General features: G+C 40.0%; 1 protein-coding gene and 1 non-coding gene across 3 annotated transcripts in view; both read left to right on the top strand.

Annotated features, from left to right (window-relative positions):
* DCAF13 (DDB1 and CUL4 associated factor 13) overlaps positions 1-5,182 on the top strand; it is a 45,458-nt gene extending 40,276 nt beyond the window's left edge. For both annotated transcript variants that reach the window (XM_070075381.1, XM_008255808.4), the window contains exons 9-11: positions 1,780-1,915; positions 3,721-3,884; positions 4,999-5,182. In XM_070075381.1, coding sequence (XP_069931482.1) covers positions 1,780-1,915; positions 3,721-3,884; positions 4,999-5,086 — 388 coding nt within the window. In that variant the 3' untranslated portion in view covers positions 5,087-5,182. The remainder of the gene's footprint in view (positions 1-1,779; positions 1,916-3,720; positions 3,885-4,998) is intronic.
* Positions 5,183-17,682: 12,500 nt separating this feature from the next.
* Positions 17,683-17,787, top strand: LOC127490840 (U6 spliceosomal RNA). Its single transcript, XR_007919234.1, has one exon. It is a non-coding gene; the product is annotated as a U6 spliceosomal RNA (small nuclear RNA).
* Positions 17,788-18,957: the final 1,170 nt, after the last annotated feature.

Raw genomic sequence — 18,957 nt, forward strand, 5'->3', positions numbered from 1 at the left:
GAGAGAGGAGAGAGAGAGGTCTTCCATCCATTGATTCAATTTCCAATTGGCCACAACAGCCAAGGTGTGCCTATCCGAAGCCAGGAGCCAGGCGCTTCTTCCGGGTCTCCTATGCGGGTGCAGGGGCCCAAGGACTTGGGCCATCTTCTACTGCTTTCCCAGGCCATAGCAGAGAGCTGGATTGAAAGTGGGACAGCCGGGTCTCGAACCAGTGCCCATATGGGCCAGGGAGTCAACCCGCACCACAGTGCCACCCCCTGAACAGGTTTTTTTTAATGGTTGCTGAAGCCTGATTGAATTTCCTTACATTTAAACTCATTGTTTTGGAAAGAGGGACCTATTCAGTTGGTAGAGATGATAAGAAATGAGTCTTAGAAAAGCAGAGCCTTGACAGGGAGAAGAAAACAGTCTGTCTCATCTAGTTTTCCCTTTCATAGATTCGTCTTTCTAACCCTTTTAAAAATAAATTTCTTAAGGTTTAAGTGCCAACAAAATATCCATCAGAACTGGTGTAAAAGACTAGTTTTGTGAATGTACTTTAGAGTTTTTTTTAATAGTTGTGAATTACATTTGTTTTGATCATCCCATATGGGTTTTCTTTTACTATGTATAATTTGTTAAGCCTGTTGCTTTTCTGTCATGTAGTCTGATATGGATAATTTGCTTCTCCAGAAATCTCATCGCATTTTTTCTGACCTTGTCTCTTACTTTTTAATGATCTTCTTAACACTTCTGAATATAGTATCTGCTGTGACTTCACTTAGCATGGTTCACAGCCTTTCTAAATAGGTATAATATTTGACATCTCCATTTATTAAATGACTCTTACCTCAACGTACCAGACACTTTGTAACCCTCTCTTTCTTTTCACACATGTAAATCATCAATTCTCACTTCAATTAATTAAACTTTTTAAATAATATGAGCAAAGCAAAAGCCAGGCATTAGGTTCAATATATAAAAATGTGCTCTTTGAATGCCATTGTATCCAGTTTAATTTATTTTCCAATCAAATGAAAAAAATACAAAAAATAAAGTGATTCGAAGACTTTTTTAAGAGTAAGCTGTTTCTTACTGTACAGTTACTCCAGCTTTAGCATTTTTACTTAGAGTTTATACTCAGTGATTTGTGAACTTTTCTGTACATCTGGTTTTGCTTAGTGTATCTGTATTCTTTTATTGAATTACAAATTCTCTGAGAGCAGATTTTTTTATTTTGCTTTTTTGTGTTTTTGGTTACCCAAAACTTGGTATAGAACCCAGTTCGTTGGGGTCAATGGAAATACATTGGAATGAATTTGTATTTCCCTTTTTTTTTTTTTTTTTTTTTGACAGGCAGAGTGGACAGTGAGAGAGAGAGACAGAGAGAAAGGTCTTCCTTTGCTGTTGGTTCACCCTCCAATGGCCGCCGCGGCTGGCGCGCTGCGGCCGGCGCACCGCGCTGATCCGATGGCAGGAGCCAGGTACTTCTCCTGGTCTCCCATGGGGTGCAGGGCCCAAGCACTTGGGCCATCCTCCACTGCACTCCCTGGCCACAGCAGAGAGCTGGCCTGGAAGAGGGGCAACCGGGACAGAATCCGGCACCCCGACCGGGACTAGAACCCGGTATGCCGGCGCCGCTAGGCGGAGGATTAGCCTAGTGAGCCGCGGCGCCGGCCTGTATTTCCCTTTTATATTGCCTTCAGACCTGAAAATGATATCCTGGTACTTGATAAGCAACTGTTCAAGAAAGGCTATAACAAAATCCTAAGTTTTTTTAACTTAATTCTTTTTCTATAGAGAAGTCTATCACACAAAGAGAATGCAGCATGTTATCTGTGTAAAATGGACTTCTGACAGCAAGTATATCATGTGTGGATCTGATGAAATGAACATTCGTCTGTGGAAAGCTAATGCTTCTGAAAAGTTGGGTGTGGTAAGAGACTCATTTCATTTTATTTATTTAAAAATTTATTTTATTTATTTGAAAGAGTTACAGAGAGAAATAGAGACAGAGAGAGAAGTCCTCTATCTGCTGGTTCACTCCCCAGATGGCTGCAATGGCCGGAGCTGCACCGATCTAAAACCAGGAGCCAGGAGCCTCTTCTGGGCCTCCCACATGGGTGCAGGGGCCCAAGGAGTTGGGCCATCTTCTACTGCTTTCCCAGGCCATAGCAGAGAGCTGGATCAGAAGAGGAGCAGCCAGGAGTAGAACCAGCACCCATATGGGATGCCAGCACTTCAGGCCAGGGCTTTAACTCACTGTGCTACAGCACTGGCCCCAAGAGACTCATTTCATTTCATTGTCATGAGGCTACCTTCTGATTTTATTGGCTATTATTGTATTGTAAAGATAATTTATTAGAAGTACTTTAGTTATTTTGGTCAAATTGGCATAACTGATAAAAAAAAACAAGGAGGTAAGTTACCAACACAACAAGATTATACTGATTTTTTTAAAGTTAAGGGCTCCTTCAGAATGCCTTTGTTAGTTCAGCTGTTTGAAATTTGAGCTTCTTGATTCTTCGTGTTTTCCTTGAGGAGTAGGGACTTGCAACATAGAATTTAGGGGCACACCTCTCTCTTCTGTAGGAGGAATAGTAATTGATCAGATCAAAAGCTGCAAATCCCTGTGAGGTCTTTATTATCCAAGACATGGTGATACACTTAAATAAAAAGGAAATACAAAACGTTTTTAAGACACTTAATGAAAATATAACAGATATTGTTGACTAGTAAGGGGTTTTATTTATTTGAGAGGCAGGGTTACAGAGAGAGAGACAGAGACAGAGAGGTCTTGCATCCACTGTTTCACTCCCCAAATGGCCACAATAGCCGAAGCTGTGCCAATCTGAATCCAGGAGCCAGGAGCTTCTTCTAGGTCTCCCATGTGGGTGCAGGGGCCCACGTACTTGGCCCTTCTTCAACTGCTTTCCCAAGCCATAAGCAGAGAGCTGGCTCAGAAGAGGAACAGTTAGGACATGAACTGGTGCCCAAATGGGATGAAGCTGAGCTTACTGTTCCATAGTACCAGCCGCCCTGATAGTTTTCTAAATGTGCTATCTTCAAAAAGAAATATGCAAGGTATTTATACCAGAAGCAGATATTAAGTTAAAGAAGGAAAGGTTAAATAGTTATTTTTTACTTAGCCCTGATAGAAAAATCAAGAGATAGGCAGTAAGGTTCATTCTAATTTGAATATAATGACTGGTCAGTAATTCTGTTTTGGATCTAATGATTGGTAAGTTAAATCTACATCTAGGTTTTCATTTATTCTAGATGCAGTGAGTCACAGATGGACAGAGAACTTCTGTCCATTTTATTTTACTTATTTTATTTATGCCTAGGTTTTAGTTCGTCATAAAATGTTCCTCTAAATTGTATCAAAGGTTAGTTATGGAATTGAATACCCTTTTTCCTCATTTTTGTTTCAGTAGTTTTCACCCCCAAGCCACACCCCAAAATTGGAGGGACTGCGTGCTTTTCCTTTATTGTTCATGCCTAGGAAGCTCCACCTCTGTGGTCCACTCTTTCAGCAGCTCTGTTTTTCATCTGGTGATGACTCTTCACCGCAGGCTTGTTGCCTACAGGGAAATTTGGTGCTTACAGAGTTGGTATTAATAACATAACCTTGTAAAGGACAGAATTACATTGGCAGTTTTAGTTGCAATTCCAACAACTGAGTTTTTTGGAGGGGAAAGCTGCTTCCTATTCACTGAACTATCAAAATGAATTTTTCAGCTTACATCACGAGAAAAAGCAGCCAATAATTATAACCAGAAGTTAAAGGAGAAATTTCAACATCATCCTAGTATAAAACGTATAGCTCGTCATCGACATCTACCAAAATCTATCTACAGCCAGATTCAGGAGCAACGCATCATGAAAGAAGCTCGTCGACGAAAGTATGTTATCACAGTACCCTTTTCTCACATCCTCTCATCTCATGAAAACAAAACACTACCTTTCAGATGAGTAGTTTATGTACTATTATACATTGGATTTTTTTTTAAGATGTATTTATTTATTTATTTGAAAGGCAGAGTGATAGAGACAGAGATCTTCTGTCCTTTGATTGGCTCCCCAACTGCCAGTAGTGAGGAACTTGATCCGGTCTCCCACATGGATGCAGGGGCCCAAGGTTTCTGTTGCTTTATATAAAGCAACAGAAATAAGGTGAATTAGCAGAAAGTTGGGTTGGGAGCAGAGGAGCCAGGACTGGAACCAGCACTCCAATATAAGATGCTAGTATAACCTACTGCACTGCAGTGTTTGCCCTAGATACATTTTTGAAGACGTTTCTGGGCTTTCTTTCTTTTCTTTTCTCAGTAAAGGGAGAACTGATCATCTGAATATGAGAATTTCTATTACCTATTTTTGAGAGTATGTTTAAAGGGCAAATAATGAAAATGAATTATCAAAATAAGAAAACTATCCCATATTTTAAAAATATCATTAATAGGTAATGTTTTCAGAATGATTTGTAATGTAGCTGGAATTAAAAACTACTGTGTATTTTCCCAGTTAAGGAATACAGAGAGTTATATACAGTGCATATTTCTTAAGTAAAAAATATTCTAATGTTCTTTGTCCTGATATTTGAGATCTAATGACAAATTCCTACCACCTCCACAGTTTCCCTTGTGGAGTTTGGGATCTCTTTAAACACACACTTCATGCAAAATACTATGGAAATTCTGAGAGCTTTCTTTTTTTAATTTATATAACTTATTTTGCTGTCTGGGTAGGTAAATGTTGGACTTGAATCACTTTAAATATTTCATTACTGCGGCATGTTTTTAAACTTAATAAAGGACACTGACAGATAATAGGGTAAGAAGCAAATAAATGATGAAAGTTGATTTTTAGTTACTAGTTACTTTGTACGTGTTCTCACTGTAAAAATATTTTTTTCTCAGTAGATGTTTTTCCAATGAAAGAAAACAGGTTTTGATTTTTTTTTTGAAAAAATCTTTACATGATGTCATTTACATAAACTTATATTTTGTTTATTTCTAGGGAAGTGAATCGCCGTAAGCATAGCAAGCCTGGATCAGTGCCAATTGTGTCAGAGAGGAAGAAGCACGTAGTAGCAGTTGTGAAATAATATTTGGTATTCCTGCTAATCCTGACATGAAACTTTTTGTTACTTTTGACTTGAGAACTCTACAAATAAAAGTACTGGTTCTGGTTTAACAGTAAACGTTTCAGGTATATGTGTAGACTCTTAACTGTTGCTCAGTTACCCTGCATAATTACCGTCAAGGTAACCTGATTATGTGTAATATTTCATCCTTAATCTGCTTTAATCTGTCATTGAAGAATTTGCAACATTTGCAACTAACTGATTTTTGCCATTAGAAATTGCAGATGCACTTTTTCTCTAATAGATTATAGACATTATACATTTGAATTTACATTTAAGACTGCACATTTCTTGTGTCATCTCTAATCTTACTTTGGGTAATGATTACATTGATTTTTTTATGATTCCTCATACACATAGAAGAATTATGTTAGAACTTTTTTCAGCTGAATTTCTTTCCTGTGTTTTATTCATATTTGGCCTTTTTAAATTTTAAACACGGGCAGCTTTCATTTATAGAACTTTTATAAGTAATACTAATTATAATTTGTAGTCAAGATAATAAAACATTCTTTTTCTCAGCATTGAAACTTTGATGATCTATTTCTGGTAAATAATTTCAGTCTCACTAAATCATAAGTATTTCTGTGTGACAAAGGTCATCTTGGCTTTTTAAATTATCTGCTTAAACTTTATTATAAATATTCATATAAAAACCTAGATTTTTAGAAAGAAGAAACTTACAAAAAACAAGTGAAAGACTTTTTTAGGAACATGTATATTTGTAGTGAAAAGTATAAATGTACAGGAATGGTAAAGATAAGTATCTGGAGAGTGGGAACTGCCCAGTTGAGATAGGCTACCTTGGACATTGCAACTCTCTCTGTAAAGTTTTATTTCTGAGGCTGTGTATAAATTCTGTTATTTTTAAAACGTTCTTGAAAAGCATTTCATCTTATTTTTCTTAAGTCTGGTGAGAGATCAGCCGACTACGTTTTGATTCTAATGTTCTATTGTAGGCTTCAAATTACTTGATTTTTAAGGTGAACGTACTTCTCTTATGCACCATATTGCTGTTAGTATGAAGTATGCGAATACTAGCCCATAAACATGAGCGTCTCAGTTGGAGTTTAAGAAGCAGATGCCTAGATGGGATTAGCTGTGCGGGAGATTTACTGGAGGGAATCTCGTGAAGGATACAAGAGGGAGTAGGAGATGGCGGGGAGAGCTTTCAGAGTGTGTCGCAGGGACTGACACCTGTGGTGGAAAAGAATCTCAATGCAGTTCTACAAAAGGTGGGGCCAGGCTAAGGGGAGTCCCGTGGCACGTAAGAATGTGCCAGCACTGATGCCCTCCCAGTGCTGGCAGTGGCAGGGAGGGGCCCTGAGGCCCTGCCTGGTGCAGTGGTGAAGAGGGGTGGCAGCACAGGTAGCTGTGCTCTTTGCAGCCAGTTTTCTTTCAGAAATGCTAAGCACCGCGTTTCTGTGGCTGCCAAGGTTCACCTCTCGCGCTGCACAGATCCACCTCTCCTTGTAGGTTTGTGTGGGGAGCAACCCGGACTAGACTGTTACTGGAATTAGGACTTATTGTATGCATCTGCTCTCCCACAATATGGCTCTGAGAAGGGAGTAAGAACTATACAGCTGCCTCCAGTTCAACCAATAAACAGCAGGACCTGCTCCTGATTGGAGGAGAGCAGCGTGCTCGGCGTGTGGGTAGCAGAGTTGGGATTGGCGGAAGAGGACTATAAAGGAGGAGAGAGACAGCATGCACCAGGAACATCTAGGGGGAACACCTGAGGAACACCTGTGCAGCCCCCGAGAGAGCCGGCCGGCGGTGTGCCGCTCCCCCGCGGAAGTGGGGAATGTGGCAGGGGGAACCACCCTTCCACGGAGGTGGAAGGGACGGTAGCCAACCCGGGAAGAACCAGCAGCAAACCCGGGGAGGGCCGAGCAGACAAAAGAACAACGCAGGGTCCTGTGTCGTTCCTCCATGAAGAGGGGGAGCAACAGGTTTGGGTGGCAACTCCTCCATGATTCCCATACACCTCTTAGAAGACAGCATGGTCTTGTCTGCAGGGCCACAGCGAGGCTCATCTTGTCTCCTCCTCTGCAGGTTCAGAGCAGTTTATCATTAAGTACGGGAGGGGAGGAGGGGGAGAATTCCAGGAAGGAAAACTGTTTCTGTGTCTAGCAGTGTCTTACCTTTCAGCACTGAGAGTGAGCCTAACAGGAAAGAGCGTCCTTCCCTTAGCCTCCTCTCCTGCATAATCAGTTCTAGTCGGTAAGGCCAGCTTTTGGTTGATTTACAGTGTTCAGTAGAACAGGTGTTTATTTAATTTTTTTTTTTCCTTTTCGTTTCACCACTTTACTTTTGTCTTTTTCTGTATTTCCTCTCATGTTTTTAGCCCTTTAGCCCAGTGAACTGTAAATTCATGTACCACCTAAAAATTGAAGTAACCGTAGTACGATGTAGGCAGGCCATTTGATATTACTGCCTTGAAAAGAAGTGTCACCTGCTGAGTCACTGGCACCAGCTCCTGCTATAACCTGTGGTTTCCATAGTGATGTCTCAGGGACTTCGACACAGCTGAAGCTGACTCGCTGAAGACATGAGCAGTTTTTCCTGTGAATCAAGCCTTTTTCTAATCTAGATATGGGAGCATGATTTTGATATATTAAGATGTAACTTCACTGGTCCAAGATTTTTGGAACAAAATACACAGATTTTAAGAAGTGAGGTTATTAGGGTAGAACTCCAAGGGCAGAAACAAGAGATGGTGGCAACCTGAAAGGATTGCTTAAGGAAACTGAGAAATCTAATATAAATGATTTATAGTAGCTTCTCAGGGAAGACATTTGTATCAAACACCTTGTTATTAAATCCTGCCACTTGATTGTTACTATGATCCTTTAATAGAACCAGAGAAAACAAATTGCAAATTCAGAAAGGTAGAGTTATAGAGAAAGAGAGACCTAGTTGCCAGATCCTGGCCAGGTCAAAGCCAAGAGCCCGAGTCTCCATCCAGATTTCCCACATGGGTAACAGGGGCCCCAAATTCTTGGGCCATCTTCCACTGCTTTCCCAGGCACATTAGCAAGGAGCTGGATGGGAAGTGGAGCACTCAGAATTCAAACCAGCACTCTTAGAGGATACCAGCATTGCAGGCAGTACCAAGGCACCACAACCCCTGTCCTTCGAACTGTTCTTTTATAATCCCCACTCATCTTATTTTCAGAAAAAGGAAGGGAAAAGACTTGGGAATGACTATGACATGGGCAAGAAGGGATCATCAGAAATGAAATCTTATCTTCAGGGAACATTTATGGTCAGCTTGAATGTTAGAGCAATGAACACAAAACTGATTGCAACCCAGTAAACATCAGTGATTCATATAAGGCCTTCCAACCCGGTATTAGAAAATACGAAATAAGTATTTGATTATTTGATTACAGAGATTTTGGAGTCCCAGTGTTTTGATACAATGACAGTGACAATAGTGCTGATGGTGCATACATTTTAAAGTAAACAAGTTTGCTTTAATCCCTTTTTAAAGTTATTAAACAGTTACAGTTAAATCAGGACTAAGAACTCTTTCATTGAATGAGTAAATGATTTATTGAGTGAGTATTCTGAAATCTGCATATATTGAGTCCCAGCTATGTGCCTGCTTTTTTTTTTTTTTTTTTGAGTGAATGGCAATAGTCATTATTTTGTTGAGTCCCTAAACTCCCATTTCCTGCATTGCCTATTTGAATGGTACACCACCCACAGAGGTAACCAAGACAGAAACCTGGGTGTAAAGGTACAAATGCTATGAATAGTATTGGTAACAATAGCAGCTAATGTTTACTGAGCACTCACAGCACTGTAAATGATTTGCATACATTTAATTTAATTTGTTTTTAATTCCTGTAAGAACCCCAAAAGAAAGGTCTTCTTGTAACCCACATTTAGTCTATTCTACATTCAACCTATAAGAGATTCTGAAAGGAACTCAGTCTCAAAGGAGAGTAACATGAAAATGAGTATTTGCATACATTATTAAAATGTTTGAATATGATCCTACTATACCTAGAGTAGAAGCCTAACTTCCCGCTGGGGAAGGAAGAAACCCTCCAGAAGTGAAAATAATTATTATTAAATTACCAGCTGATTCTGGCCTGCTGCACGGATGAGTAGAAATGCAGTAGGTGTGGTTTCAACCCCATTCAGATATATCACTGTTAACCCTCCAGCAGGGCTACATTATCAGAAACTTACTGCCTGACATCTGATAACACATAAGTTTTGGGCTGAAATTCTCCAGGGAGATATGCAAGTTACAGAATAGAAATTTCATTGAAAACTACAGATTAAAGAATCAGAAAGCATAGAATATGTTCCTAAGTCATAGGGTAGAAAGAGTGAGTATACGGTGAAAATGAAGGTGGATGTGAGGAGTAGAAGCATCAAGCTGGAACAGAGTGTGCTGCAGGTTTGAGTGGGTGGGCCTGTGAGAAGGTCAGCCAGCAGCAACAGAGTATAGGGTTCTAGCTGGTGCAAATAACACATGCTATGGCATAGACAGAGAAGCAGGGCAGCAAAACAAGAGGAGACATATCTTCTGATCTTGATCCTTGTAATTTGCCCAAAGGAGAAAAGCAGTTTTAACTTTTAGGCCTCCCTCTAAAGATTGGCCTGATGTTTTTATGAGTCCCTCTCCCGTCCCCAGTAAGTGAAAATCTTTTTTGCAACAAAACACAAAGATTAAAAATACAAAAGTTCAGTTAATACTTTGATATAAGCATACAATAGTTTTTTTTTGTAGCTTGGAGATTATTTTATTATAAAGAACAATATTTTCCTCAAGAAAGGTCAAGACATTTCTGGGGAAAAGTCTCACAGAAACCCAAGAACCAAAACTCCAGTACAGCTGAGGCAGACATCTTGGTTCTGAAACGGCCGCAAACAGCCTCCAGGAAATGAGATTCCGGATGCATCTGCTCCATTGTTCTCTACCACTTGGTTTCTTACTCAGTTTCTACTCTTGTATAACTTCAGCTCCTTGAATCCAAAAACTGCCACCTTACCCTGATTGGACAAGACTGTACAGTTCCAGTGCCCCATCAACTGGCCATGTATCTCTCCATCTTTGTTTTTCAGTCTTGGAGAGAAGAAAACTCCTTGGCTGGGATCTTACATTCGGGGATAGCATCTTTTATGGCAGAGTCACTTCAGAGACCCCTAGCTGGTGGCTTTGACCTGTCTACCCTCGACCACTGGCTTAGCATAGCCTAGAGGTGGGGGAATCTTCAGAGTGAGCTATGGGTCAGCAAGCCCCTTTAGTGCTTAACATTTCAGTTAGTCATCAAAATAAGTAGCAATATTATATTCATTATTTTGATATGGGGAAGGAGGAAACCAGGAAGAAATGGGGACAGGTCACTTGAGTTGACAAAAGGCTGTGGCAAGAGGAGGCTAATGTCAACCCTAACTTATGACTTTTCTTGGCTGCATAATCCAGATCTCTTGATGCTCACCGCCAAATATGTTCCTAGGCTTAGTCTGACCTCTTGTTTCTGGCTGGTGTAAGAAGGAAAATGAGGCCTGGGTGTAGACCCCAATTGCCATCCTTTCTCCATCCATGTGGCTCCACCTGAGTCCCATAGTGGGCAGTTGAAACCCTGACTAAACACCTACCACATCTGTTTTCTTATAGCTTCTAGCTGTGTCCTACTTGCTGGCATAATGGACACTTTGGCATGTGCCTTGTTTGGCTTCTTAAATGAATCATGACACATAAACTCTCCCTTGTACTCTGCCCACCCAGTAATGAGCCCCTGAATTCTGGCCGAACTTGCTAAACTGCAGCACTACTGAAAGCCCTGCACCCATTCCCAGTCACTGCAGCTCCTGTCTTTTGAGGTCTCACCATGCTTTGCACCCACAAAGAATACACATTTTGAAGACTTCATAATTATCTCAAAGGGAATTTTATCTTCAGCTTGTCAGGGATAAAATAGAAGATCTGTATAGAGACCCCAGCTTACACACTCAGGAATCCTTGCTTTGCGTGATTGATGAAGTCTTCTGTTGGCTTTAGCGTCTTGAATTCTTCATGAAGAAACATAATTCCCCAAGGATTCCTTAATCAGAACATCACATTAGATATATGAAAAGTTTTCCTTAAGCGATTAGAATTAAGAGGGAATTAAAGCCTGAATATTGAGTTTTGAATGATGGTAATACGTGTTCCTCAAAGCTAATGTATTTAGTATCTATAATTTTCATTTAAAAAGTCATTTGCATTTACATGTGTTATTATAGAATCCTAAATAGAAGTTTCAAGCTCAAATGTAACAACCAAGTAACTAGAACAAATATACTTGAATCTAGTTGCAATTCTGCAAGGAAGTAGGTCAGGAAATTAGTTTGTAAAAAGCAATCTCGTTAATTAGATTTCTTTCCAGGTGAAATGTGAAGCTTGGAATAGCATTATCCAATCTGACTTTTAATAAATAGACCCAATTTCAATTAGAATAAAGAATTTCCTATTCATCCACCTGAAGCTTTCAAATCACTATCATTGGGTTTATGAGGAAAAAGATGAAATTTTCCTAGAAGAAATAATATATTTCAAGATAATTTTTCTGTCTTACCTAAATTAGAGTAAATAAGATCAAATAATTTGCTCCAAATCTGTTTGTACTCCATAATAACCAGTTAAGCCTAATATGTGACTATACAAAAACGCCCTTTCTGAAATGAAATCCTGTCATGTAAAATGGGTATATTAAGGTGAATATACCTACATCTTCAAAGAGCTGAGGGTTTCTTAGGAGACAATGCCAAGCCTTAAGCAAGTGGCAGTGTTGACAAAGATGTTTGCTTTAAGATCTAAGAATCAAAGTCAAGGATAGTCCTGGGTAGCATTTGTTATTCAGATTGGCCAGTGGAGATAACTGCTGGGCCAGGTTCTTTTGCTTCTCTTACAAACATTTCTGAAGTCCTTGGCTGAAATTCTACCCCTTCATTACAGCAGCACCTTAATAAATTATCTAAAGTAGCATGCAGTGCACATTGGTCCCATTCCTGGCTGCCCAGCATCTGTTCTGGTGGAATCCACACTATGTGATTCTTGAATAATGGAGCCAGACTCCTCTCTCCATCCCATTACAGGCCAAGATTCCTGCCCAGGACTTTGGATCAGGGGTTAGTGGAGCTAGTGGGTAGGGATGACTTTCAAATGGAACAGAAGCGTAGCCAGCATCAGCTGAGTACAGCAGTGACAATCATGTCTGTTGAAACATCCCAAACACCATTTCTGTAGCAGGGCTTTGACCTGATTCCTGCTCTCTGACCTTCCTGGCTCTGTCAAGTTTCCAGCCTTGGAGTCCAACCTTCCTATCCAATCTGAGCTGTTTTAAACATTTCCAACAAGTTCCTTTTCTATGGAAGTCACCAAACGTCTGTTTCTGTTGCTGTAACCAAGAACAAGCATATAGCTTTGCCAGTTCATTAATTAGGAAACAACCTTTTGTTTTTAGTTACATTAAGAAAGGATTCTAATTTGTTAGCTTTTCATAAGTAACTCTTAACTTTTCTGAGATTTATTTTTGTTTAAAAAGAATGATGGAAAAAGAATGGCAAACCTATCCAATCTGTTGAATTGGGTGTCTTGCATATGAACTGCCTCCTCTTCTGGTTTGGATGGGAAATTTTTCTCCTGTTGGGGCTGCTCATTTCCCTTTCTCTTTCCTTTTGTAATCTTGTGCTCTTTTCAAGACCAATTTTTTTCCTCACCTCCCAAACTGCATCACCCCATTACTGATGCCCTGGATAGTCCCACTTGATCAGGTAAAGGTGATTCCATAGAGATAAAGAGCATGAAAGGAGGGGAAACTTGAAACAGTATCTGAGAAGGGGAGAGGGGGCAGGCATTAAAGCCCATCACATTTCTATTTTAGTAAACTTACCTCTTCTACATTCCCTGCCCGGTTTCTGCCTTCTACTCTTGGAATAAAGAAATGAGTAAAGGAAGAAAAGTAAAAGAGGGAGGAGGGAAATATGGTTATCTTCTTAGAGTTGTACCTATGAAATACTTGAAATCTGTTCTCTTTATATTAATAGAATTTTTTAATAGGAAAGAAAACCTGCTGGTCACAATTTCCTACCCTTAGCCCCTTATTTCCATCTTGCCTGCAAGGGAGTTTGTGTTGCTTATTGTTAATTTCTCCAGATGTGAGCAGTAACTACATTATTTAGATGCTCCATGGAGTTTGTTGAGTAGTTGTGATGATTTATATAAATGTAAATAAATTCCTATCCAGTTACATCAAAGCCTAAATTCACTTCTTTTGAACTAGTTTGAGAATTTTTTCAGAATTTGTAACTTGCTTTATCAATTGAAAATATATCCAGGAGACCAAGCTATGGTCTTACAAATAAACTTGTAAAGCAATTTCAGGGAGCTTGGAGACTGCCCTTCCTAGGAAATGTTGGAAGAGTGCTAAATTTGGCTTAATAGGTAAAGGAGACTTCCGTTCAGAGTTGGTTTGAGCTGGTAAATGAAATATTAATATTGTCTTAATACATTAATTTACTAATAACTAATAATTCTCCATTTTGAAATATTTGCTCAGATTCTGTCTTAAGCAGTAAATCCACACCAGACAACTGATAGGAATTAGGAGCTTCAGGGGCCTCTCCAGCGTAGACTCTGTCCACAAGCACTGACACTCCTCCCCTCACTGTCATCCCAGACCATCCATCAATCCCTGCCTTTCCATGAGGGCACCAACTTCCTCTCTTCCTGCCCTGCAACGTAGCAACTTTGCTAATTACTCAGACACCAGACATCTACATCTAGATGTTCTTGGCCTTGTCCTTAGGTCAGTCATTAATTCCTAACTATCTCCTAATTATATCTTCATCACCATTGCCAATATCCCAATGTAGCTCACCATTATTCCTCACTCAAACTCCAGCAATCACCTCCTAGTAGGTCTTTTTATGAGTTTTGTGCCCTTTTTAATATGTCTTCTTCTCGTTAGCCAAAATTGTCTTTTTACAAAGGAAATTTCCTCACAACTCTCCCGTGCTTAAAAACCATCCAGTGACTTGCTGTTGGCATTAAGTCCAAAGTTCAGAATGTGGTTCAGAAGACTGTATGCTCTCCATCAGCATCATGCTCCGTGTCACACCACACTTCCCCATTTCTGTGTTCACCAGTGGTAAATTCCTCTCCAAGTTCTGTGATCACATTGTATTTTCCTCTGCTTTGAGATCTTCCACAAGGTGCTCTCATCTGCCCTCAGTGCTTGTGCCACATTCTTCAGATCTTTTTTTTTTAAAAAAAAAAAAAGATTTATTTTGTTTATTTGAGAGGCAGAGTTAGAGAGAGAGAGAGAGAGAGAGAGGTCTTCCATCCACTGGTTCACTCCCCAAATAGCCGCAATGGCCAGAGCTGCGCCCATCTGATTCTAAGGCAGGAGCCAGGAGCTTCTTCCAGGTGTCCCACATGGGTGCAGGGGCCCCATCACTTGGGCCATCTTCTAGTGCTTTCCCGGGCCATCAGCAGGGAGCTAGATCAGAAGTGAAGGAGCCAGGACTCAAACCATAGGGTATGCCAGCGCCACAGGTAGAGGCTTAACCTACTATGCCATAGCACTGTCCCCCATTCTTCTGATCTTAAGCATCATTTCTTCAGAGAAAACTCTCCTGACCCCACAAGGCAGGTAGGTCCCTTGTCATCATCCTGCAGCGCTTGTCTGCTAGCTGCAGGCTCTAAAAGTCACGTGCATGCCTGTTTTATCCTCATCTATATTCCTGCTTTCCTGACTCTTCTGTTTATCAGATCCACCAAAACTCCCCTCTCCCCTGTTCTCTGAGGAGTAGATGTGCTGCCATTCTCTTCCATTCCAAATTATGTTTTAGAGAAATGTATCCCATATTTAACCTCATACATACCTGGGACTCAGTGAGAGATGTTTCCAATCAACCTATCTCAACAAGCCATTTTATAGAAGCAGAACAGTATAGTAGTTAATATCATGGTCCCTCAATTTAAGCTGCTTGGGTACAAATCCTAGCTTTGTCAACCACAGAGTGAGTGACCTCAGGTAAATTGTTAAACCTCTAGCCTTAACTGCTTCCTCACTTGTCAAATAGTAATAATACTTAACTTAGTATTATTACTAAGTTAGGGGAATTAAATGAATTAATAAGTGTCAAAAAATTAGAATAGTGCCTATATACATGGGATGCAAATAATTGCTGTTGTTATTTCTTGAACTTGGCCTCTATATTAATCTGCTTCTCATTACTGTAACTGAATACCTTAAACGAGTTATTTGGGCACTTGGCTTTGGAGGTTTACAGTCTAAGATTGGGTGGGCTCCCTTTGGTTAGGCTGTCAGGGAAGGCCAGAGGATGGCAATGGTGGAGTGTGTGTGCAGGAATGATCACATAGCTTGGGCTTTTGCAGCCAACCCTCTCACAAGAACTACCTGCTGAGGAGTGCTCCCAGTGACCTAAGGATCTCCCTCTAGGCTCACCTCCTGGACACCATAATTAGATTGTTCCCACGCTCTTAACATCATTAACTTAGGACTTTGAGTAGTAAATAATTGTCCACATGAGTTCAAGAGGTTTATGCTACTCAAACCACACCGGGTCCTCTGTCACATAGATTAGCAAATTAATTCTTTGAGCGTAGGGCTTACATTGGTCTTGATTATTTTGATTTGTCTAGTGACCAGCAATTTATTGCTTAACAGTAAGTGGTTATGCTTTAAACATTTGTAGTACGAGTACAAGGATGACTGAGTGGATGTCATTCATCATAGTGAAGAATACAAGGGGTCTTCAAAAACTTCATGGAAATTGTGTATTATGAAAAACCTATGCATAGATTTCAGAATTTTTGTACCAAGTAAAGCTGCTTTTAATTCCATTTTCCATACACCTTCTCAAGTACCTTCATATCAGACAAGGAAACTAATCTTTATTAAGAAATTTCCATGAACTTCTTGTCTTTAACTGAAAATGGAGGCAGTAACACCCTTGTCAGAGAGTTGTTGTAAGATTTTAGTAAGAGTACAGCATGAAAAATACTCATCCCAGTGCCCAGCACACTATACTCACCAACTGCAGGCTGCTATTACTCTCCACACTTGTAAGCCAGTAGATCTAACTCCCTGGGTTTGTTCCAATATTAGGCTCTCATTTCTGCTTCTCTGTCCTCTTTATTACAACATTTGCAGATAATCTATCTTTCCAGCCTCCTATCATTGTTAGAAAATCTCTGTGAAAGACTAGCAAACTCCTCTGCCTTCCATATTAACCAACATATTTCCTGTTCGGAGGTTATTCCATCCTTACGGATATTGAGAAGATAAATGGAAGTGATTAAGGATGCAGTTTCCAAACATAAAACATTGTACTATAGGAGTTTGCCAACAATGATTAATATAAGCAGATGTCTGGAGAACTTTATGAAGACCCTGTGTATCTCTCAGCTCTAATGACTAAGATCATAGATATGATAGAAATCTGTAAATAGCAAGTAAAAGCAAATTTATTAAAGTCTAGGACAACTGCATTATCCAGCTGTACACAGTGTATTATTTCTTCAGATGCTGCAGTAAATGAAGAAGATGGTTGCCATAGAGACTGTTTAAACCATGCCCCTTGGCTAGCAGATTAGAAGTCCATTTCAGCACAGTAGAAGAAAATGTACTTTGTCTTTAACTGGTATATACAAACTATCAGTCAGCTGCAAGTCTAGTTATTAAAGTGCATATGTTATGCCCATAAGCATTGCACTTTATGAAGACTTTTGTTCCTTTGGTAAAACATTTTAATATTTATATGCAAACCTTAGAAGCTGCTATTTTTGCCTTGGAAAATGTATTTTTTCAAGTTCTTTCCCCTAAGATGTTTTAAAAATCTTCCTTGAAATCTTTTCAGCTACATAGTTGGCTTCATTTTCTTTGAAACTCATATTTTATTTTTTGAATCATTTGTGGGAGGCAATATGTGGCACCAGCACAGGAAATGCTTATGAAACATGGAAAACCCGTTTAATAATAACTCATAGTAATCAGTTAGCAGAAAGATTTGTGGATGGTAATATTCAGATCTTTATGTAGTCGTTTAATCTGTTCTTCAAAATTCAGAAAGTAATTACAAATCCACAGCCAGGAAAATCTGCCGGTTGATGCGAGCATTTGCTGCGGGGAGAAAATTTGTCAAGGTTAAGCTTATTTTGTCTGGTTGGGTAAGATGGGTTCTGTGGATAACAAAGTGGAAGCTAGATTTTTTTGTAAGTTGAATGAATTTTATGTCATCGTAAATCTGCCCACTGTTCCCTGAAATATTGCTGCATAAATCCGTTTTTCAGGTGTGATAACTTAAAAGCGATTTGCCTTCCCTGGGGAAGTAATAATTTTCCTCTTTTCCTGGCATCAGGGCCTCAGTCATGACCTTCCTTTGCCTAGGCCACGGTTCAGATAATTGCTTCCTTCTTGTGTACTAGTGACTTTTTATATTTATATCATTTTGCACGTGTGTGTGTGTATGTACATGTGTCTGTGTAAAGATATGTGTGTAGTTGAGCATTTAAAGAGAGGAAGGTGTTCACTTCAGCAGCGCATATAGTAAAATGGCAACTGATACAGAGATTGGCATGGCCCCTACACAAAGATGATATGCAAATTTGTGAAGTGGTACATATTTTTTTTGAAGTGCCCATGTCAAATGACCAAATAGCTCTGTATATTGATCTACTAAGATCAGGGTTTTTCTGGGGGAAAAAAGGTAAATAAAGGAAACGTAGTCGAGGGAAAGTACCTTACCAAGTATATGAGTTCCTAACCAGACCCTTCAAGTTCCAAATGCTCGTGAAGCTCACTTCCCATCTTCCCCGCATCCTCCTACCCCCGAAGTCTTTCTCTTAAATATAGCAAAACCAGGTGAGTTGACATGCAGCAAGGTCTGTCAAGAACTGAAAAGAAATCCAAATCATTGAGGGTAGAATATCAATTTTTTTTTTTTTTTTTTACTGTGATTAAGTGAAACTTAGTCACTTGGTTAATCCTCTGCCTGCGGCACCAGCATCCCATGTGGGCGCTGGGTTCTAGTCCCGGCTACTCCTCTTCCAGGCCAGCTCTCTGCTGTGGCCCGGGAATGCAGTGCAGGATGGGCCAAGTGCTTGGGCCCTGCACCCGCATGGAAGACCAGGAAGAAGCACCTGGCTCCTGGCTTCGCATCAGCATAGTTCCGGCTGTAGCGGCCATTTGGGGGGTGAACCAACGGAAGGAAGACCTTTCTCTCTGTCTTTCTCACCGTCTAACTCTATCTGTCAAATAAAAATACAAAAAAGTGAAACTTAAGCAAATGCCTCTTTCCTTGGGTAAGAGAGTTGCTATAGGAGTTACACATTGTTAATATTCTTGTTTATCAAACATAAAATTGATCACTTTTCTTCATTTAAGAATCTCTTTTAAGTTTTATACAAGTGGTAGCAAACAGTGAAAGTTTCTAACAGACACTATCCTCAATTCTGCACTAGAGAGGCAGGAAATCATAAATATTTTCTTTCTACCTCCACAGCAACTAGTGGTAGCTATGTGGTCTGTTGTGGTCGGTGCCACCTAAGCAGAAGTTTACTGTGATGTTCCTGAGAAGCTTTTCCTTCCTAATAAAGGGACAGACATGGTTGGTGTCTCCCCTACTCCCTGCCTGCTTCTCTTTTTACCTGCGATGTGAATGTAATGTCTGGTCCTGTGGTTGGCACGTTGTGACCATAAGACTAAGGCTAAAGATGGTGGAACGGAACGGTGGAAAAGAGTCTTTGATGGCATCCTTCAACAGGAGACTCAATCTCCTGTTCCTGTTTCACGTTATAT

Source organism: Oryctolagus cuniculus, chromosome 6 (assembly GCF_964237555.1).
Source record: "Oryctolagus cuniculus chromosome 6, mOryCun1.1, whole genome shotgun sequence".
Lineage (NCBI taxonomy): Eukaryota > Metazoa > Chordata > Mammalia > Lagomorpha > Leporidae > Oryctolagus > Oryctolagus cuniculus.